The 21736-nt window shown below is 51.9% G+C and overlaps 1 protein-coding gene across 1 annotated transcript in view; it reads left to right on the top strand.

Moving 5' to 3' along the window:
* Nucleotides 1-21253, top strand: part of GPC1 (glypican 1) — a 201894-nt gene extending 180641 nt beyond the window's left edge. The window contains exons 4-9 of the mRNA XM_048314300.1: nt 8141-8306; nt 10255-10385; nt 13893-14012; nt 14500-14633; nt 15778-15953; nt 16435-21253. Of these exons, the coding sequence (XP_048170257.1) occupies nt 8141-8306; nt 10255-10385; nt 13893-14012; nt 14500-14633; nt 15778-15953; nt 16435-16655 (948 nt within the window). The 3' untranslated portion in view covers nt 16656-21253. The remainder of the gene's footprint in view (nt 1-8140; nt 8307-10254; nt 10386-13892; nt 14013-14499; nt 14634-15777; nt 15954-16434) is intronic.
* The last annotated feature ends 483 nt before the right edge of the window (nt 21254-21736 follow it).

The raw sequence follows: 21736 nt of genomic DNA, 5'->3' as shown, positions 1-21736 counted from the left end.
CACTGTTGGAAAGATTGTCCACATGCCTGTGGCTTCCTAAAGCTCAACTTATCTCCAACTCTCAGGAAGCTGGGATGGGAGGGAAGGATCATTGCTTGACCCTGTAACTCCTGGATGTGATGTACAGAGCTGGACCCAGCACTAGTGCCTCTTCAGCTGCAGTTCCCTGAGGCCTTCCTCTCTGCATCCCACACTTTGGTCCTTCCAGACACCTTTTCAGGAATAATTGACTTGGATAAAGAAATGGTTTTTGGAGTGAGGAAAGTATAGAAGTTTTTAGCTGCATGTGAGTCAGATCATCACTTCCATGGTCCTTTTGTGCCCTGATATAGCTCAGGGTATTTTTGGAGGCTTTGAATATCTTCGAAGCACTAGGCATTAGGGTAATGATGGAAAATGCCTCTGCTCTTTGCCCCTCTCTGTTCTTCTGTGAGACCTGTCAAATGAGGTCCCAGTTCAGAATAGCAAAAACTCTTCTACTGTTGCAGGTTCAGCAAGGTTTGGGGTCAGGAGGAATTGCACCCCTCTTTTGCACCAAACCTGACACTGTAAAAAGAGGTCTACAGATCAGTGGGTGCTGTTTGGAAAATCAGCATGTAACGTGGGGAGGAGCTTCAGTGGGAGAAAGAACAGGCCATGGTGGGGCTGAGGGAGAAGTGTTCCGTGGCTCTAGAAGATGTGCTCTTGTTACCTCTGAGCATCTGTAGGTGTGCAAAGATGGGTAACTTGGGTTGAACATGCACATTGGAAGTTTGATTTGTTCTCCATAGGCACAGAGGAAGGATAAGAAGGTTTTTTCCTCTGTTCTGGAGAAATCTAGCCCATTTTGACCAGTGGTGCTGTGTGTCCTATGGGCTCTAAAGCCCTGGCCATCCCCAGAACTGTCAGCACTCAGGTGTCTCTGGGCCTTCGAGTGCTTGTGCAGGGGTGTCTCATGCATTTGAGCTGAGTGCTTTCCCCATCTACAGGTAGTTTCTCCTGCCTGTGTTTGTCCTTCAGAAAGTTTATAATTGTCCTAAAGTTATGTTAGGTGCTGTGAAGGGTAACTTCACTCTCCTGAAGTGCAAAGGGAGAGAGTTGGTGACTTGTTGTTACGTTGTTATCCACAAGCCTCCTGTGTTTCTGTGATTCTCTGCTTGGAAAGCATGTTAATAAAGTACATGGCAGGAGCTTTTTTTTTTTTTTGTTAGAAGCCTTCACACTGAATGTTTTCTAAATTGGCTGGGGGGTGGCAAGGAACCTAGTTAGTCACTAATCCCCCAGCCCATCCTCTCAGCAAATGGCTTGTGAAAGCCATTAATTTTACTGTAATTAATTTAAACATTGCTCAGGAGGAGGAAAAATTAAGGAAACCAATGCCACTCTGAATAGAGAATTATGTGTTCTCAATTTTCTGTCAAATTATCTCTACACGTGCCTGTTCTGCACTGGTTGCTGAGCAAACACCGTGCCAGGGAGTCACACAGCAAATCCCAGCTCAAAGAACCTGTGCAGGAGGCAGGAGAGTCTGCAGAGGTCTTTGGCTTTGGCAAAGCACTTGCCTCCAGCAATTCACATCTGGTTGCGTGGCTCCACCAACAAAGCATGGGCACGTGAGGCTTTGGAAAGTCGCCATGGAAAAGCCCAGAGCTGGGCTCCTGCTCCGAGCACAGTCACAGGGTAATACCTGCTGACAGCCTCCTTGAAATGTCAGTGCTTGTGGTGGAACGGGGCTTTTTATGAGGCAGCCACCTGTTCCCCTTGCATTACCTCATTGCTAGTACTGTATCCCCAGCTGTAAAGTAGTTTTAATTAAAATTATTTATTGCTCAATAAGATTTGTCCCCTATTTTGGGTGTATCTTGGAAGATAACATTTTTTCCTTATCACTTCATCACTGGGCTTACACTTCAAAGGACTGTACCCGTGGATGTCACTGTGATCAGAATAGAGTATGTGGATTTTAGCTGAGCAATGACGTACAATCAATGTATTTTTAAGCTGAGCTTAGCTTTATTTTGCATTTTTATTTATACTTCTGACAACTGAATGAGTGCCCTGGCTCCAAGCCATATCTCTCAATAATAATAATAATCTTTTTTTCAGATTCTTGGGAAAGGGCGTCTCCACTGTATCGTGCATGTTCTCTTGACATCTTAATGCAGTTTCTAGGTCACTGAGCTAAGAAAAGACTGTAGGTGCCACTAAAGTCTCCTTAAAGAAGAACCAGCCACAGGCTGGGCCAGGTTGATGGTACTTAGAGAAATCAATTATTGTCATGTACTGTCTTCATGCTGTGCCAGATCAGTTAAAGATGAAGCAGTTTTGTCAGGTTTCTCTCCATCTGCAAGACTTTTCATGCTCCTGCCCTCAGGCCACCTGTGCTGAATGGATGTTGCTCATGGACCCATCAGTTGTTGCAGGTCTGTGCTGGGAAGCTGGAGGGACTCCCTGCAGGTCTTAGCTGGCACCCACTGGCTGTTGGGCAGGGGGTAACTCAATGTTTCAGGTTCTTTTGAAGGCTGAGGGATGAAAGCAGAAGCACTAGGAGGTGAAGATGTCTAGGAGGTGAAGTGTGCAGGTGGAGGTCAGTCTTGCCTTTGCCAGACTGGAGAAACTGCCTCACTCCCACCAAGGGAGTTCATCTGGAAGGAGCTGCCAGGGAGGGAGGATGCGTGTCCCCACAGCTCCAACCCGAGAAGCTCCTCTCCCTAGTGCCACTGCTGGAGCTGGCTGTGCCCCAGAGGTGAGCAGGCAGGACAGCTGCAGCTTTCCCCTGCTTGTGTTGTGGGATCCATATCCTAGGAGGGAAGCTCAGCCCCTCCTAACTGGGGCTGGGATTCCCATGTGTGGATACAGCATTGATGAAAAAAACCTGGAAGCTAACTTCAGCAAACTAATCCGTGAGGACTCAGAGATGTTTGAAAGACTGTTCCTTAATATGTTGCAAGTCCCCCAACTTGCAGGATCAGGACTGGGAGGGGTTCTGGTTGCCCCAGACCCTCACTCTCTTCTGCCCTGTGTGGAGCAGTAGTGCAAGGGCTGGGTGGAGCAGTGAGAAACTGAGCTCTGGCCGAGCAAAACACAGAGAAAATATTCGGTGTGATTCCTCTTCCTGCTCTCTTATCCTTCTTTTCTCAGTTCACCTCTGCAGCCTGCTTGTGCCAGAGGACTGCTGCTGCCAACAGAAGAGGTTGGAGTCATTCTCTGGGGAAAGGGAGTGGAGCCTGGTGTCATGCACCTGCAAAAATTAATATTTATCTTTTCTGCCAAGAGATTAGGTTGAATGCTTGACACCTGCCAGATTCAACAGAGCAATGGTGGTGATGGATGGTCAGCTGGTTGTCTTCAGAGTAGAGGCTGTGGGGCAGGGAGTAGGGGCCAGGCTCCCCACTCCTGGGGCAGTGGGACACTCCACTGTCCTCCAGGAGACAAAGCCACCTTGCGAGAGTGACAGACTGCCAGTGCACACACAACTCCCTCTGGCATCCAGAAGTGTTCCTTACTGAGGTGCAGAAGTACTTCTTTTTCCCCCATACTCTCAGGAGTTGAAACTGAGTCTCAGGTGCTGTTGTTGCCTGCACCCACTGCCCCACTGCAGATGGCAGCATCCCAAAGGAGTGCATGGGCATGGACACGGGTGGTGTGGCTGGTGATGGCCAGTGTGGCTGGTGACAAGCAGTGGGGCTGGTGATGGGCAGTGTGGCTGGTGATGGCCAGTGTGGCTGGTGACAGTTGGTGTGGCTGGTGGTGGGCAGTGGGGCTGGTGATGGCCAGTGTGGCTGGTGACGGCCAGTGTGGCTGGTGATGGACAGTGTGGCTGGTGACGGTCAGTGTGGCTGGTGACGGCCAGTGTGGCTGGTGACAGGCAGTGGGGCTGGTGACGGTCAGTGTGGCTGGCGATGGCCAGTGTGGCTGGTGACGGGCAGTGTGGCTGGTGACGGTCAGTGTGGCTGGTGATGGACAGTGTGGCTGGTGACGGGCAGTGTGGCTGGTGACGGGCAGTGTGGCTGGTGATGGACAGTGTGGCTGGTGACGGCCAGTGTGGCTGGTGATGGGCAGTGTGGCTGGTGATGGGCAGTGTGGCTGGTGACGGTGAGTGTGGCTGGTGACGGGCAGTGTGGCTGGTGATGGACAGTGTGGCTGGTGATGGGCAGTGTGGCTGGTGATGGGCAGTGTGGCTGGTGACGGTGAGTGTGGCTGGTGACGGGCAGTGTGGCTGGTGACGGTGAGTGTGGCTGGTGACGGTCAGTGTGGCTGGTGACGGTGAGTGTGGCTGGTGACGGTGAGTGTGGCTGGTGACGATGAGTGTGGCTGGTGATGGACAGTGTGGCTGGTGACGGACAGTGTGGCTGGTGACGGTCAGTGTGGCTGGTGACGGCCAGTGTGGCTGGTGACGGCCAGTGTGGCTGGTGATGGACAGTGTGGCTGGTGACGGACAGTGTGGCTGGTGACGGTCAGTGTGGCTGGTGACGGCCAGTGTGGCTGGTGACGGTCAGTGTGGCTGGTGATGGACAGTGTGGCTGGTGACGGACAGTGTGGCTGGTGACGGTCAGTGTGGCTGGTGACGGCCAGTGTGGCTGGTGATGGGCAGTGTGGCTGGTGATGGGCAGTGTGGCTGGTGACGGTGAGTGTGGCTGGTGACGGGCAGTGTGGCTGGTGATGGACAGTGTGGCTGGTGATGGGCAGTGTGGCTGGTGATGGGCAGTGTGGCTGGTGACGGTGAGTGTGGCTGGTGACGGGCAGTGTGGCTGGTGACGGTGAGTGTGGCTGGTGACGGTCAGTGTGGCTGGTGACGGTGAGTGTGGCTGGTGACGGTCAGTGTGGCTGGTGACGATGAGTGTGGCTGGTGATGGGCAGTGTGGCTGGTGACGGGCAGTGTGGCTGGTGACGGTGAGTGTGGCTGGTGACGGCCAGTGTGGCTGGTGATGGGCAGTGTGGCTGGTGATGGGCAGTGTGGCTGGTGACGGTGAGTGTGGCTGGTGATGGCCAGTGTGGCTGGTGACGGTGAGTGTGGCTGGTGACGGTGAGTGTGGCTGGTGATGGGCAGTGGGGCTGGTGACGGTCAGTGTGGCTGGTGACGGCCAGTGTGGCTGGTGATGGACAGTGTGGCTGGTGACGGCCAGTGTGGCTGGTGATGGCCAGTGTGGCTGGTGACGGTGAGTGTGGCTGGTGATGGACAGTGTGGCTGGTGACGGGCAGTGGGGCTGGTGATGGGCAGTGTGGCTGGCGATGGACAGTGTGGCTGGTGACGGTGAGTGTGGCTGGTGACGGCCAGTGTGGCTGGTGACGGCCAGTGTGGCTGGTGATGGGCAGTGGGGCTGGTGATGGGCAGTGTGGCTGGTGATGGGCAGTGTGGCTGGTGGCAGTGGCCAGGGGAGGAGGACGGAAGGCAGCTCTCTGCAGCGCGGGGCCCCTGGCAGCTGCCCACACTCGCCAGCTGTGCCAAAGGGCACACAGAGCAGGTGGGCACCGAGGAGCAGGCGCTACCCTTCTGCAGCTCTGCGTGGTGGCCGGGCACGGGTGGCCCTGCACGGTCACTCTCCTGTGGGTGAGGGAGTGCTGAGCTCCGGGTGTGAGGGTCCTTTCTGACACACACAAAGTAAATCCCAAGGCCAGAATGAGTTTTGCAAGCAGCAGGACTTGTGAATGCCCTGTCACAGGCTTCACTGAAATACGGGATCGCTGTGGTCTCCGCGGAGCTGCGGTGCAGGGCTGGGTTTACACTGTACTTTAAGCATCTTGGAGATGGTTTTCTGAGCCAAAATCTGACTCTTGCTTCTTTCAGTGACTCCTGTGGACTCTGGCAGGCTATCAATAGCTTTGTGTCCTTGCTTCTGGTGGCCGTCCTCTCTGCCTGGGGGGGGCTGGCCCACACCACCTCAGGGGTGCTTCCTGCAGGCAATGCTGTGTTCCTTTTTCCAGAGCATTTCAGCTCCCTCTGCTCCAGAAGTCTGCAGTGCAACCAGGGATGTGTGTGGGTAAAGGCAAATAATCCGCCTGCTCCCTGGTTCCCCTCAGTGCTGTGGAAAGTCCCACGTTTCAGGATTCACCTGTGCCGCAGGTCCCAGTCCGTGCAGTGGGAGCTGACAGTGCTCCATGGCCACAGCTGGATACGCCGGGCTGAGCAGTGATGGGCTGTGTCAGTAAAGCACAGGGACCAAGTTGTGTTCAGGAGCTGATGGCCTGTGCAGGCTGCAGGACTGGGTCATGAGTGTCACCATATAATCCACGTTTGTGATTGCTCTGCCTGGGGAAGGGGAGGTCACAGCTCCTTTCCCATCTGCATCCCTGCTTTTTGTGTGAGTTCTCTGGAGCTACAGCCTGTGTTAGCATGCACCGTGCTCTTACCTGGTGTCTTTTCAGTCACTATTCAGCCAAGCTTATTTAAGCCCTGAGATGAAAAACGAAGCACTCTTTTGTTTGCCTGTCCCTCTGCTTTGTTGCATTGCTGAGGCAGGAGACAGTGGTGGCTTCAGGGTTTCCCGTGCGATGAGGCGTGCGGCAGCCGTGCGGTGCAGCAGGATGGAGCCTCCATCTCCTGGCGGCAGAGCCACATGGCAGCCGGGCTCTGCCTGCAGGAGTTGTCCCAGGGCAGGGACCCAAAGCTGCCCCAGGAAGCTGAGGGAAGCTCTGATGTGTGTGTGGGGTTCCTGCTGGGCTCAGCCCCTCTGGCCCCGATGGGACACAGGTTTATCTGCAGTCGTCTCATGGCTTCTTTGGGCTGCTGGGCCAGGGAAGCAGGCTCTGTTTGGGTTCTTTCTCCAAAACTTAAAAAATTTTGTCCTCATCCTGAAGAAGGTTCTCACAAGGTTATTTTAGTGTATTCCTACCCAATGAAGCCTCAGCACCATCCAGCATCTGGTTTCTAAGGTTTACTGGAAGTGGGGTGGTACCACACAGACAGTTTCCGGAGGGGGGAAGCTTAGGGATTTTCTCTCACAACCTCTGACACTGGGCTCAGCATGTTCACACTCTCCCAAGGGTACCTCAGAACTGAATCTTTCTGGAGGCCCAGGGATTTTTCCTTTCAAGATTTGTCTCTTCCATCACTTTTCTCCCCTCTGGGGTCCTTGAGAGTGTCAAGTACCTGGAACCAAGGGGCACTTCATAGAGACATTCATTTTTTCTTTGGTAGATGATTTAAAAAGATTTACAAGGGAGTTACAAATGGATCTGAGCAAAGATGGAAAAAGACCACAAAAGAGAAGACATTTTAGCAACAAAACAGGGGAACATGGACCTTTGCCAGCATCCCTGCAGGGTCTGCCAGGCTGTTATTCACCCCTCAGTGCACTGTCAGCCCTTGCCCACGGCAGCTGGGGGGACACTGACGTGCTGCTGAGGCTGTGGCCCTGCTCTCTGGGCTCTGCACCTGCGCTGGCTCTGTGCTCGCAGGACCAGGGTGGTCTAATTAAAGGTGGCAAAGCCACCTCCAGAGTCAGCTCTGCAAAGCACCAGCTGCATGTGCAGGGCCTGTGAGCTGCTGGCACGGCGTGGCTTGGCCCAGGTCACTGGCTGCCTGCGGTTCCTGAAGTGCTCACAGAGAGCAATCACTTCCCAGTGTCAAGTGCTCTCAATTGCCCATAATTTTGGAATTGTGCAAGTCTTCCCCCAAGACTATTCTCCTTTCCAAAGATACCAGCTGGGAAGGTTCTGTGTCCAGGGCCCCACTGTGCGTCCCCCCAGGAAGCTGGAGGTGCAGTTTGTGTGGGACGCCTGTGTCTGCAGGACAGTGGCAGCAGAGCCTTGCAGAAGGGGCACGGTGGTGGCACTGATGGCAGAGGCTCCAGGGGCACACGTGCACCATGTCAGGGTCCAGGTTATAGCTGGGGACAGCCCAAGCTGTCCTTGTGGCCGCCAGACCTGGCTGGAAGGGGGATGGTGCTCACATAGAGGTTTTTCACAGAAGCCTGGGTTCAAACACAGCCTGAGGAACTGGCAGCTGCCCCAGAGGTCCTGTCCCTCCAACAGGAGTGACACCTGAGGAAGAGTGGGGGGAAGGAGAGGCAGTGAGAGGGGAAGTGGCTTTTCCTGGTCCATGTATGCAGGGGGCTGTGCTGCCTCTCAGATCACAGCAAGCTCCTTCAGCCCAGGGAAGGGGGAAGCTCACCCACATGTCCCCCTGAGCAGTCTGTGCCTGACTGACCTGTCTCCCCAGGTGTCCCTCAGCCACGAGTGCACTCGTGCCATCATGAAGCTGATGTACTGCCCGCACTGCCGGGGCATGTCCAGCGTGAGGCCATGCAACAACTACTGCCTGAACGTCGTGAAGGGCTGCCTGGCCAACCAGGCAGACCTCAGCACCGAGTGGAAGTACCTGATGGGTAAGATGGCCTTTCTCTGCTGCAGCACAGCTGCCTCTCACCTTTGAACTGTCTGAGGCTGTGTTTGGCAAGTAAAGAGGATGGTGGGAGGCTCAGGGGAGGTTGTTTGCAATGTTAAAGCTCTCAGTCCTTGTGCCCACACAGCATCACTCAGCAAGCTCCTCTCTCTCTCTCACAAGCACATGCACAGCTGGAGTGATCTGAGACCTGAGGGAGCCTTGGTGTTTGTCTGGACTCACGGAGGGCAGGCACCAGAGGAGATGACCTTGGGCTTGGCCTTTTTTTCCCTTGCCTTGGCACCCGCTGCCTGGCCACCCGAGCTGCCAGCTCATCTCCCAGCTGCAGCCCCACAGGCTGGCTCAGGGTTGGCATTAACAACAAAACCCCCGCTGGAGTGCGAGGAGTGTCACCTGCCTCTCGAGGGACGCTGCAGAAGGGATGCGGAAGCGCTGCCTGGAGAGGTGCCCAGGCCAGCTGTGCCACAGCTAACTGGAAATGCTCCCTGTGGGAGCAAGTGGGAGGCTGCTGCAAAGGAGGGGGAGGAACTGTCCCTTCCCTAGGGGTTCAGTGGCCCTTTGGCCTTTCTGACCAGAGCCAGCCAGGTGTTCCTGTCACTCTGTCCTGGTAGGATGATGGCCTGTCTCCTGAAACATCACTGTACAGCTTTCCTGGATTGACAGGGAAGCAATTCCATGTGCATTTTGCATTTATTCTGGCTTCCTCTTCCCAAGAGACACTGCCAAGGGGTGACAGCTAGGAGGAAATTGGAGCTTCTTTCAAATTGCAGTTGTACATTGCAGTGTCAGAGGTCACAAATTGATCAAGGATGGGAGCAAATGGAGTCAAAGGCTGGTTTACTGGTGGTGTCCTTCCTTCACCCTTCTCCAGGCCCTTCTCTGTAGCCAGAGACAATTTTGTTACATGAAATACAGAGTTATTCTTTCAGTTTGACAAATTAGGGCAGGTGAAATCAAGGAAGATTTTTATAGTAAGTGGTTCAAATATAATTTATCACTATTTGGGGGTGCAACCTTTGATTTAAACATCTGTATCTCAAGATTAGTGCCTCTGCAAGGCACTATTTGTCTGAAATATGCAGTCTCAAAGATGACACCACAACCTCTGAGTGGCAGCAAAATTAAACTGCAAGCTATACCCCCTTATATTGAGAGCATATAGGCTGTCCTTCCTTCAGACCCAACTGGAGTGTTGAGAATTGTCTCTGGAGGTAGGCAGAGATTGGCAATTCTTAGTAAGCCAAGCACAGTCCCAAAGCAGCAATCCAAGCTGGAACTTCCAGGCCAGGCAGGAGTGCTTGGACATCAGAGCTTTCCAGGAGGAGCTGAGAGCAAGAGGCAGCCCTCAGTCACTCCCTGTTTACCAGTTAGTTGTGGGCATACTGGTCTGCTTCTGTACCTGTATAGCCTGATATTTCCCTGGCTGTTGTCCTTCCAGAGGTGAAGGTGAGAAGAATTACTCCTTTTCTCACTCCTTCACTGCCACAGAAGCTATTTCCCACATCCACTACCTCTGGCACCTTATTGACCCCAATTCTCCCACTTTCTGCTGGCTGCAGTGCTTTGCTGAAGACATGCACTGAGTTAGGAGGGTGAGAGCCAAGTATTGCTCTGTGTTTCTTAATAATTCTGCACCAGTTTTCTGGCTTTCCCTTCTGTATCACCCAGGGAAATGCTGGTTACTTTGGGTGAACACTCTAGCCAAAGTGCATTTACCATTTGCAGGAGGTTCCTCTGCCACAGAGAGTGGCTTTACTTACATAAAGTGAGGAAAACAAGTGTGCACCTGGGCAGTAATGAAAATGGAGAGGTGTCTCCCAACAAGGAGACCTGCCAAGGGCTCACCAGCTTCTCCCAGCCAGCATGAGCATGATCCTTACCTTGGTTTGCCCAGAGTGATGATGAGAGCTGTCCCTGCCTTCTTCCACCAGATTCCCTGATCGGGGTGGCTGATCGGATCGACGGACCCTACAACGTGGACACTGTCATAGGGACCATTCACATGAGGATCGCTGAAGCCATTTCTAACTTGCAAGAAAACAAAGATTCAATCACGAGCAAGGTAGGAGCGTGTGCCTGGGCCTGGCTGAGGACACATCATGTGCAACTGCCAGGACCAAATGCTCTTTTGTGCTCACTATTCAGCTGAACGGCAGGAGATGACGAATGAAAGAGAGCAAATGCCCACTCTTTTAATGATAAATTACCTTGGTTTCCTACCACCCATCTGACACAGGCACAAACCTTTGCAGGTGTTTCCAAATACTGCTCCCTGCCACATCCAGCCAGCCTCCTTTGGGTACAGGCACAGGAGCTGGGACTGCATACACAGTGACAGGGGGAGGCCATGTGCCATTTGCTGTCAAGGGCCTCTGTGCTGAAGAGTTTTGAGATGTTGTGGCTGAGCTGAGGCATTTACACAAAGTGCACAGTCCCCAGTGACAGGAGGCAGCTGCTTTAACCTGCCTCGAGGGGATGTTGAGCAGTGGAAACACTGGGCTATCAGGTTGTACCGTGGGACGGAGCTGCAATCTGGCAGTCCATCTGGGGAGTACAGACCAGGCTCTCCTGAGGCTCACCTGTCTTCCAAGAAGTATGTATCATGAAGGTCTCTTCTGTTGGTCTTCTATTTTTAGTATATTTATCCACTTTACCACAATCACCTCTGTAGCTGCAGGTAAGAGAAGCTTTGGGAACAAAAGCAGCCCTCCAGGGCTCCTGCCTTTTGCCCAGACACTCCCCGGGTCCTGCAGCTATCCCAGTCAGAGCAGAGATGCAGATGAAAGAAGCGGGACAGGTCCTAACTGGGTTTTGGATAAGGGAAGGGCCAGAGGTATTGCTTGGCAAACAGGAATTCACTGGCACACATCAAAGCACTAACAGCAGCATGCATCCCAGTACTGGGTTAGGTTTCTTTTCTGACATGAAAGGCCATGTTCTTTCTTTCCTTGTTAGGTGAGACTGAGGCTTTCCACATAAAAGCAAATCCACGGTGTGGGAAAACACAGCATCATCTGCAAAGAGAGGTGTTTCCAAGGGGAATACAGTAAATCTGGTGAAATGAAAAGGGCTAAATAGTCTTAACTGGTGTTTGATTGGAGCAACTAAACATGTTTGATAAGCTCCTCAGTATGACCTGGTGACCAGGTGAATGGAGCACTCTTTGCTGGTGGCACAGATAGCAGAGGGCAGGAGATGCGAAAGCTCTGAGCTCTGTTTTTGAGCATGGCAAAGCCATCAGATGAAGGATGTTGTTCTCAGCTGAATTCAGGACTGTCCCAGGCCAGTCCTGGCCATCTCCGCTCTCAGAGCCGAGGACAGCAGGTTGGGCTGCAGCTGAAGGCTTTAAACATGAGGGTAACCTCCCAGTCTGGCCAGCCACACTCCCACCACCAGAGACCATTGCTGCTGCGACTGCAGTCCCTAAGTGTGGCACGTCACAACCTGAGAGGTCCCCACTTGACTCCTGCACATCCCACTCACACAGCCAGGCCAGGTCTCCTCGCTGGTTCCATCCCAGGTTTCCCATGGCAGTCTCAGATCTCTCGTTCCATAAAGCAATTTATTCACAGCACAGTTACACAGAAGAAACTCGAACTGGTGCCTCTGAGGACAACAAAGGAACCCCTAGGCTTTTATCCCCTCACAGTCCAAGCATGCAAAAGTCTCATCCGGGTATGCCCCATCTCTCAGTGTCTGGTCACCTGGCTGGTGCCCCAGGTCCCTGTGCCCTTTGTTATGCAAAGGGTGGGCAGTGCACAACTCCTGGCTCGGGCGAGCCAGAGCTGAATCTGCAGCTCTGAATCTGCAGCTGCACCCCGAGCCACCTGCACAGAATGTATTCCTCAACACTGAACCCCTTTTTTGAGAGGAGCCAGGAGTGGCCCTTGGCCCCAGTGCCACCCTCAGTCACAGTTTGTCCTGGGTTCTGGGGTAAAACTGGAAAAAAGCACTTGTGGTACTGAGCCTTGTGTTCAGGGCAGCACAGAGCACTCTCCCTGCTTCCTCACACTCCCCTTTCTCCCTGTGGCTCTCATGGATTTCAGGTAGCAGGAGCTATCAGAGGCTGCAAACACCTACTTGCTCTCATTATTCAGGAGGCTGTCGACCCCCTCAGTCTGCTGAAGTTGTGTTTCCTCCAGCAGTAATTTGCGTTTGTCACTGCAAGCGTTTGGGCTGGCAAGAGGTTTGCCTTGGTACCACACTGTGCTGGAGCTGCTATGGGAGCCACTGTCCTGGACACCTCCCCAGACTTCTATCTCCTGGAAGAGGCCATCTGCCAACAGCAGCAATAGGCCAGTAAAATACAGCAGTGAAACCAAGGTTTTGTTTTGTAGAACCAAGTTGAAAATGCTCTACAAGCAGTTTTCAGGGTGGGTTTTTTGCACAGAGTGAACGAGACTGATGAACAAATTGGCTTGGTGCTGAACTGCTGGAGTCATCAGATCCATCTGGTCAGCAGGATAGGGCACCCCAGGAGGGGCCTCTGGGGGCTGAATGTCCCTCAGACACACCAACAAGAGACTCTTGGCTAGGTTAGGAGTTCACTGTCAGAATCCACGAGCCAGCGCATTCAGCGAGCAGCACGGGCTGTGTCAGCAGAGCTCCTGTCTGTGGTCCTGACTCCTCTGCTTTAAGGGGACACCAGGCAAAGTCACGTTTATCAATAGCTTCTGACAGCACCTGGCAGCCACAACAAGCTTGGAGCCCTCTTTTCAAATCAGATGGCTTCCTTTGGAAAGGCTGGCATTTTCTGACTCAAACTGACAGTGCAAAGTCCCTCCTGACCTCTGATGCTTTGTGCAGCCTGGCCCTCTGAGCATTCCTGCCACCAGTGAGGCTCAGCTGCCCAGCCCTGGTGATCTGCAGCAGAGGTATTGCTGCCTGGACTGGTGATGCATAGACTGGGAGAAGCAGGTGTTTCCAGGACACCCCTCACCTCATCCTAGAGGCCAGGTCTGAGGATTTGTATCTTCCAAGTGCTTCTGCTGCCCTCTGGCTGCAAAGCCCACCTGGGCAGGTAGTTAGGATCATAGGAAGTACCTGAAGGTAACAGACAAATCAATTCTGCTGCCTCATATGCCCCTGAAACGTCCAACCTGACAGATTGTGGCACATCTGCTGTCCTTGCACTGCCCTGGCAGGAGTCACAAGGATAGTCCCACATCAGTCTGTTGTCCATTAGTGAGGCTCCCATGCTCTGTAGTCTTGAAGCACACACCACTGATGTAATGAGTGTGAGCAACTCCCATCTTGTTCTTCCCAGGATTTTATTTTCCAATCATAAGAAGAACAGATAAAATTACTATAAATAATTTAATATCAATATTGGTGACTCATCCAAAAATGTGTTAACTGCTGAATATTTTGCTTGATAGTGGTAACCAAAACCAGTTACAATGTGGTGAAAACACATCTGGCACTAGAAACTAAGCCAGAATCTCTGAGATCTTGGCAGTAGGAAGGATAAATATACTTAAGAAGGAAATATAACCCATAACTGTGGAGTGTTAAATAATTAAAGGAATAGCATCAAAACGTGGGATAGAAAGTTTGGTTTGTTTTTCAGGTATTCCAAGGCTGTGGAAATCCCAAAATCAGCACAAAAGGCTCCAGTAGCGAGGACAAGAAGAGACGGGGGAAGGTGACATTGGAAGCCAAATCCTCTGCGCAAGCACTGGAGATGCTGGTGGGTTTGTGTCTGGAGCTGGTGTCCAGGGCAGGGGTGCCCTGGGAGCCTGGCCAGCACGGCCCTGGGTCCTGCAGGTCGGGTCACACCCTCTGGGGGCTGCTGAGCTGCACGTCTGAAGAAGATCAGATCATCAAGTGCTGGTGTGACCCAAGCAGACCTGGTCTTCTTGCCTCTGCACAGGGTTGGGTATACATTGCTGATAACCAATTTCCCAGGGATTTGGTGCCAGACTTATCTGAAGAGGCTCCTAGTCTGATGGTCTTCTCCTGATTATCTTGTGGTACTGGAACAGTCCTTGGCATGTAACCTTTAGCCTTGGGCACTTGGGTTGATGGTCTTTAGGGGAAGGTTGATGATACATCCTTGTTTGCATAAAAATAGATTTTATGATGGTAAAACAAAAAACAGGCAGAATCTTTGTACTTCCCTCAGCCCTAGGGCACCCCAGAGCTCTCATGGCCCTGAGCATCCCATTTGCTTACAGGTTTTAGATGCGAAAGGGAATCTGACAGCTCTCAAGACATACTGGATCACCCTGCCCAGCAGCCTGTGCAGCAAAAAAGTAATGGCCAGCTCAGCGTCGGATGACAAGTGTTGGAATGGGATGACCAAGGGCAGGTATGGAGTGCGTCACAGTGCCAGGGCAGCACCAGCCTGGGGTGAGAGGAAGGGTTTGAAAAGGCACTTACACATCATTGCAGCCAGCCCCACTTGTTCAGAGTGAGCAGTCTGTCCCTGTCCATAGCAATGCTGCATTTCTGGAAAAGCTGGTACCTGGGAATGTCAAGCCTGGTGTCATTTTGCTGTGTGTTGAGGGTTAAGCACTGAAATGCACTCACCATGAAATAACTGTGTAGTTTTCTACTAAGGAAACAGTTTTGCAATTCCACATGCACTCAGAAGGCAGCAGGGCTGGATTTACCTCACAAGCTCCAGAGCTGCTGCAGAGAATTGCATACACGTCCCTTTATCCATACCTGCTCTGGAATGCTGTTCCCTCTGAAAGGGGGCACCCGGGTGACGTCAAACAGCTGCACAAACAGTTCCTACCCCAGCCAAAGTTAAAGGATGGCTGAGGGGAGACTGGCAGCTGCTGGACATGCACCTTTCTTCTCTTCTCTCCCCAGACCTCTTGGGCTTGGCTTTGCCAGCCTGAAGTCAAAACCTTCAGCTCTTCCATATTTCACATTGTTGCCAGCAGTGTCACAGATCTGCAGGAGCAGGAGGACCAGGGCACTGCAGAAGGCAGCAGTGCAGCTCTGGTTGACAGCTCCCAGCTAACTAAAGCTTCCCTGGGAGCCTGTCTGGTCAAACTGGGCTGGGGCCATTCAGTGGTCCCAGGGTGTCAGTCTCCATGGGATCTAACCAAGCAGGGATTAAAATGCTCCTCAGCCTCCCATATGGACAGAGACTTTTCCATGGGGGAGTGTCACTGTGGGCCCATTGGTACCAGCCTGAGAGCAACCCCTCCACCTTTCCTGCAGGAAATCCCTCCCCATGCTGGGACAGGGATGCTGCGAGGCCACCAGGCACCTCCTGCAAGCTAAGACCCCTCTGCTGGGGTATGGCCATGGCAGCGTGGCTCGGCCATGCAGAGAGCTGGCTGCCTCTCAGCAAACACCAGCTAGAGAGGCTGTTCCACAAGTCAGTGGCACTGACTGCAGCCTCTCTGGGGTTCACAGAGGCTGGATTCTCACTGGTGTCTGTAGAGAGAGGAGCTGAGCTGGGGGGGAACATCTAAACCTTTTGCCTTCCTTCCCAGCTACCTGCCCCAAGTCATGGGGGATGGTTTGGCTAACCAGATTAACAACCCAGAGGTGGAGGTGGACATCACCAAACCAGATATGACCATTCGCCAGCAAATCATGCAGCTAAAGATCATGACAAACCGGCTGGGCAACGCTAACATCGGGAATGATGTGGATTTTCAAGACACAAGTGAGTGTAGCAGAACCAGAGAGGTTCGAGGGGGGTGAGAGAGGCCAAGCAGTCCTGCAGCCTGCACAGATGCCCCTGCAGATGCTGCTGGGCCCTGGGGGCACGGAGGGGCTGTGGCAGCCTGGCTTTTGGCAAGGGGCTGCTGAGGGGCTGCTTGAGTGCAGCCAACTTGTTGTGGGGTGGCTGGAGGCTGTGGTGTTCCTAGTGCATTACTGAATCATGGGGAGCTGTCTCCAATCCCAGCCCTGCTGGCAGGGCCATTGCTCCTGTCTGCTCCAGAATTTCCAGCCGCTGCAGCAGCAGGTGATTAAAGCCTCCAGGAGGTCAGGTATGAGCTTGTATCCCACGTTGAGGGATGCAGAGAGGAGGAGGAGGTGGCCAGGGTAGGGCTGGTGACCAGAGCTCCCCGAGGTTGCAGCAAGGGGAAGGCCTTGCCCACCATAAGGAAAGTCTGTGCTCACTCATGTTTGTCTCTGCACAGGTGACGACATGAGCGGCTCTGGGAGCGGGGACAGCTGTCCTGATGACGTCTGTGGCAAAAGACTTTCTAAGAGCCCCAGCACCAGGCAGCCAGAAACAAACGCTATTCCTAAGCAGTCTGGACACGGCGTCAATGGGGCCAGCAGCAGATCTTTGCCTTCTGCCTCCCTCCTCCTCCTCCTCTCGGTGGCTGTCATCGCCGCGCAGCATTTGTGGCGGTAACTCACTGGCACAGCCAGGAAACAGACTGCGGCTGAGGGCTTCACTTTGCCAAAACCAACCAACCAACCAACCAACCAAAGGACATATTTAATTCACCTTGGCAAAAAAAAAAAAGGAAAAAAAACAAAAAAAGGGAGGAGAAAAAGGTTTCAAAAGGTTTCAGTTGTTTGCTATTTCTGGCAGTGCTCGAGCTGTTTTCTTCTTTCTTGGTCTTTCCCCAGTGCTGGGCCCTTCTTTCCATACCTCATTGTTTTACTTTTGTTATTGCCACAAACTGGCTCTTGGGGCTGAAACAAGCCTTTGCAGAGGGCTCCAGGGGAACTTGGCCAACCCCTCCGAGGGCAGCTGTCCTGCTGCCTCCAGTGGAATATGCAATTGCCCTGCCCTTGTTCCCCAGCCGCGGGCCAGAGCGCCGCTGCTGACAGCTCCACAGTGTCACAGGCAGCGCTGGCTCCTAACGCGGAGAGACTGGGATCTTTGGCACAGCTCACGTGCTGCATTCAGGGGCTCTTTCAGGTTCTTCCTCTGTGCTTCCTAGGTGGGCAGAGATGGCCCTTCACTTCCAGTGGTGTACGTAGGAGCGTGAGCAGGTTTGGTGGGTTGAACTGAAAGAGTTTGGCAGTGGCTGTTGGACCCAAAAATGCAGAACTCCCTTTTTCTTTGGAAAGGTCACAAGTGGGTTTCTTGACTAGAGCTCGTAGCTGACGACAATTTGAAGTGTAGGTTTCCTACATCTAAGTGACTGGGAATGAGTGTTAGGGGTTGGGGTTTGGGGTACTTTTTCTTTGCATGCTAGTTGGAAAGCCATTTTTTACCCAAGTAACAATGGTCCAATTTCTACCTGCAGTGCAGTACCATCGTAGGTAACAGAGAGATGCAAATATGTACAGAGGGATTCTCTGTGTGGCAGACAGTTGTGCTGCCTCCTCCTTCTCTGGCCCCAGCCATGGACAGGAATCTGGTTTTTTTCTTTGTAATATGAGAGACCAGGGACACTTTACTAACTGGAGCTTTGGGACTGGTTGTGCCCCAACCTTAGGGCAGAGAGGGGCTGGTGGGAATCACCATCGGCTCTGGGTCCCTATCCAGCACTGGCTCAAGGCAGCACCTACCAGGGGGAATGTGAGGATGGGAAACATTTTGTTTGGGATTTCTTTTTACCTTTAGTGTTTGTTCCAGTTGCATTGTAGGTTTTTAATGGATTCCCACTTTACCTGTTCCTTCCCCATCATCCAATACACCTTCCCTAACCAGTGCAGGCACAGGCTGAGCCAGCGGGTCAGACACCCACTGGCAGCTCTGTTTTGGCTCAGGGGAGGGCCAGGCTCACCCTTTGCTGCCCCGTCCCACCACTCACCAGCCTTTGGGTGATGTGGGTGGCTGCCCTAACTCCGAATTGCTTGGTAGGGTGGGCTCTGTGCCAGGTTTTGAGACTGGGGGTGGTGAGTGAAATTATAAATGTCCTCACGTAGCTGTAGGAGTGTCTGTGCTTGTTAGGGCTGTGTGTTTGGGGCTTCCAGAGGCTTCTGTGCCTGATGAGCAGCAGGCGTGGGCTGGAGGCGTAGGTGTAGCAGATGTTAGATACAACACAGTCACTGTGACTGCTTGGGCCAAGAGCACAGGCAGGGGTTGGGTTTGAGCTTCAGATGGGTTTGTATTGGGGTGAGAGGGAGGGCAGAGCTGGGCCTGTTTCTTGCTTTACTGGTCTGCACAGCATTTGAGCATTTCTTCTCTGTCTTGCCAGAGGAGAAGTGCCTTTGGGCTGAGCAAACATTGTAGGGTTGGGGTTTGGCTGTTTTCTAAGGAAAAAAAAAAAAAACCATTTTTAACATTAGCAGTTTCTAAAGTGTGCAACTTAGGGAAAGATGAGGACATGAGCAAGGTAATGCAGAAAGCCAGTTCAAGGTGCTCTCATTTCCTGCCCTCCCCGGGGCAGGGATTCCACCTGGGGCCCAGTGGCGGCACTGGGGGGGGCCCTCAAACTAGGCAGAGATTTTAGGCCAGCTTTGACTGGCCTTTCCAAGTCACAATGATTCATGTCAATGACTGCCCATCCTTTCTGCCTTGGCCTCACCTTCTTGTAAGGCAAAATCATACCTAATCTGGTAGGGTGTCAGAAACAAACACCGGGATGCTGGACAATGGCTGAAGGACAGACTGTACCACTAGAACCATCAGAACCCTGGAGAGGATAAATGTAAGTTGTGGTTTTGTCTAAGTTTATTTACTCCTAGACATATGGCAAATTCGTATGATTTTTACTGCTCTGAAGAGTTCCTATATTTTCAATTTTTTAAAATCAGACTTGCAAATACAAATTTAACCTTCAGTTACAACAATCCCCACAACCAATCTTGCAGAAGCTTTACATCCAAAGCAAAAAAAAAAAAGGGGGGGGGGGGGTGAGGAAGAATTAAAACATTGTACCCTGTTCAAAACACAGTGGGGTTGGAGTTTTAACACATGGATGCTGAGGCCAATGTTTTGCTTTGCAGAATGGGAGCTTGAATGTCACTTCCATTTCTGTGCAATTAGTTTTTGCTGTCTGCCTGTTATCCTCAAAAGCTTCTTATGGTCCCCTTCACATCTTAAATGTGAAGCCAGGAATTTGCTGATTATCCAGTTACAATTTAATAGCCCAAGCTAGTGGTTCTTTTACAAGAAAAAAAACCGGATAGTGCAAATTAATAAGGCAAAACCTCAGAGAAACAGTAAAATCTGTTATGCAGGGGAGACCCTTCCTGATGCCTTCACCACCAGGCTGGGGTTGAGCTCCCATTTCCACATCCCTCCTGACCCTGGGAGTGGCAGCTTCCACCCTCCAGAAGCCAAGCCAGGGTGAGACCAGGGCAGCAGCCTGAGGTCTGGGCCAGCAGGCAAGGGCAGTGCAGGGGGCTCGGTCCCCTCTGTGCCAAGAGATGGACAATGGTGGTGGTGACGCTTCCTCCTCGGCCCTGCATCTGCTGGGGTTGATTTTTATATCTGTCCATGGTCAGCCTACATTGCTGCTTTTTGTTGGTCCTTGGTTACTCAGTTTTTCTGTTCTCTCTTGCCCTGAAGTGGTTTCCCCAGCTGCTGCCATTAAGTGGCCTGGGGAGGAGCCACTGACCTTCCCCAGGAGCTGAAATGGCTGAGACCCCCAGGATTTCAACTGGGTATCCCTCTAAACTGAAGCAAACCATAGTTACTGCTGACTAAACAACCACTGGTGTGGCTGAACAAGCTGAAATCAACCCAGGTCCAGACAAGCCCCGAGCCTGTGGTCGGGTTGGTGCAGAACCTGGGGCCTTTCAGTGCTTATAAATGACATTTCCTGGGCTACTGCCTGCTGGAAAACACTGTGACACACCTCCCCAGCTCCATGGCTGGTGGCTGCCCTGGGTTGGCCGCATGAGGGGATCTCTGAGGAACTGGGCTAGCTGGGGTGAAACATCTGCTTCAGTGTTATCAAGATGGTGATCCATGGTGTTCTGGTGTGAACAGGCCTCGACAGGGGTGTGAAGGGGGTGGTGGTGTAGGAAAAAAAAATTTACAAAGGCCCCATCCCTGGGAAGGGGAGAACCACAAGTGGTGGATTTCCTGGTGTCTCTGTCTTTCAGCCTGCTCTTTGTGCCATAACGTGTATGTTTTAAACAATGGTGAGGGTCTCAAAAGGCTTTGAGAGCACAGCTACTTCTCATTTAGAAATGACAAGCTGCCTATTGTTTTCCGGTGGGCTTGGTAGGGGCTACGGTATAGCAGAATATCTGAAGTCCACCTTTGCTTTAAACAGATGCATTTCTATCTGCAGGAGTAAGAATTATTTCACTTATCAGCATAGCCGGACAGTTATCTATTTCTTTCTGTTACCAAGGTACTTGTAACTCTCTTGCACTGTTTATCTAAAGTTGAAATATGTTCTTTGAATCCTTGTATAAATAAAAAGGCTGGAGACAAATCTGTATTTACAGGGCAATTATTTCTTCTCTATTTAAGCTGAGTCTGGCATTTTCTTTCTTTTTCCCTTGTTAAGGCCAGGATAGGAGTCCTGAGGAATGAAACCATGTTTCAGCCACGAGTCTACAATGGGCTGATGCCAGTGTTGGTGATAGGGATTTGCCTGCATTGCTGTACTGTTCAGAGGAGCAGCTGCTGGGTTGTATGGATGTGTGTTTGTGGGAACAAGGTGAGCCTGGCTTGAGTCATCAAAGCAAGGATCCTAAGTGGTCTCTTTCTCATCTAGAAGCACAGACAGTCATGGCATAACAGTATAAAGAATCAGAAATGCCCTTGGTATTCATCTTTACAAAGTGTTGTGGTAATTACAGACCATGGCTTTGCACCAGTGCAGCTACTGGAGGGGCTCACAGCAAATAGACCAGTGAGGGGGATGTTTGATCACCAGTATGTGCTTGAGACTGAATTGGTGCAGCAGAAAGGTTTGTGCTTCAGCTCTGTCCACTTCCAGAAGTGGGTGACTGTAGCTATCAGGGTGACGCGTTGGAAGCTGCTCGTGAAATGTCTAAGAGAGACTTGGTAACTGGAAACTACTGAAAGTGTATCCTTCTACCCTGGAAGCAAATATCAGCTAAATTTAATAAACTGACTGATACCCTTGAGTGAGTAGGTATTTATTTAGATTCCTCTCCTGCAGCTATAGCTATTTTCACCATATGCACACATTTATATAAATACAAGTGAAAAAATAGAGGTTTTCTCCTTGGAGAAGTTTTGTGCACAACAGTCGCCTGCTTTGCCTCCTCGGTGTCTAATTATGATCTGAAGTGATGGCTTCTTACGGCTCTGTGTTTACTAAAGGTGTCTGAAAATATTTCTGCAGTTCACAATGTCACCGAACACTGCATGTTTGCAAATTCACTGCTAAGAGCTTGCAGGAGGTGTAGGGTGTGATACAAGCTCAGCTCCCACTTCCTTGCAGCCATACGTCACTGCTCTCCTAAGCAGGGAAGGCTTCAGGGGCTCCAACAGCAGCAGCAGTACCTACTGCGAGCTCACAAAGACAGTGGGTCCAGGCACTTTGCAGGTGCATGGCAAGAGGACAAGACACAGCCATTATGACTGGGGCTGTTGGCACTGTACCC

The sequence above is a fragment of the Corvus hawaiiensis genome, chromosome 10 (assembly GCF_020740725.1).
Source record: "Corvus hawaiiensis isolate bCorHaw1 chromosome 10, bCorHaw1.pri.cur, whole genome shotgun sequence".
Classification (NCBI taxonomy): Eukaryota; Metazoa; Chordata; class Aves; order Passeriformes; family Corvidae; genus Corvus; species Corvus hawaiiensis.
This window is presented reverse-complemented; position numbering and strand designations above follow the sequence as displayed.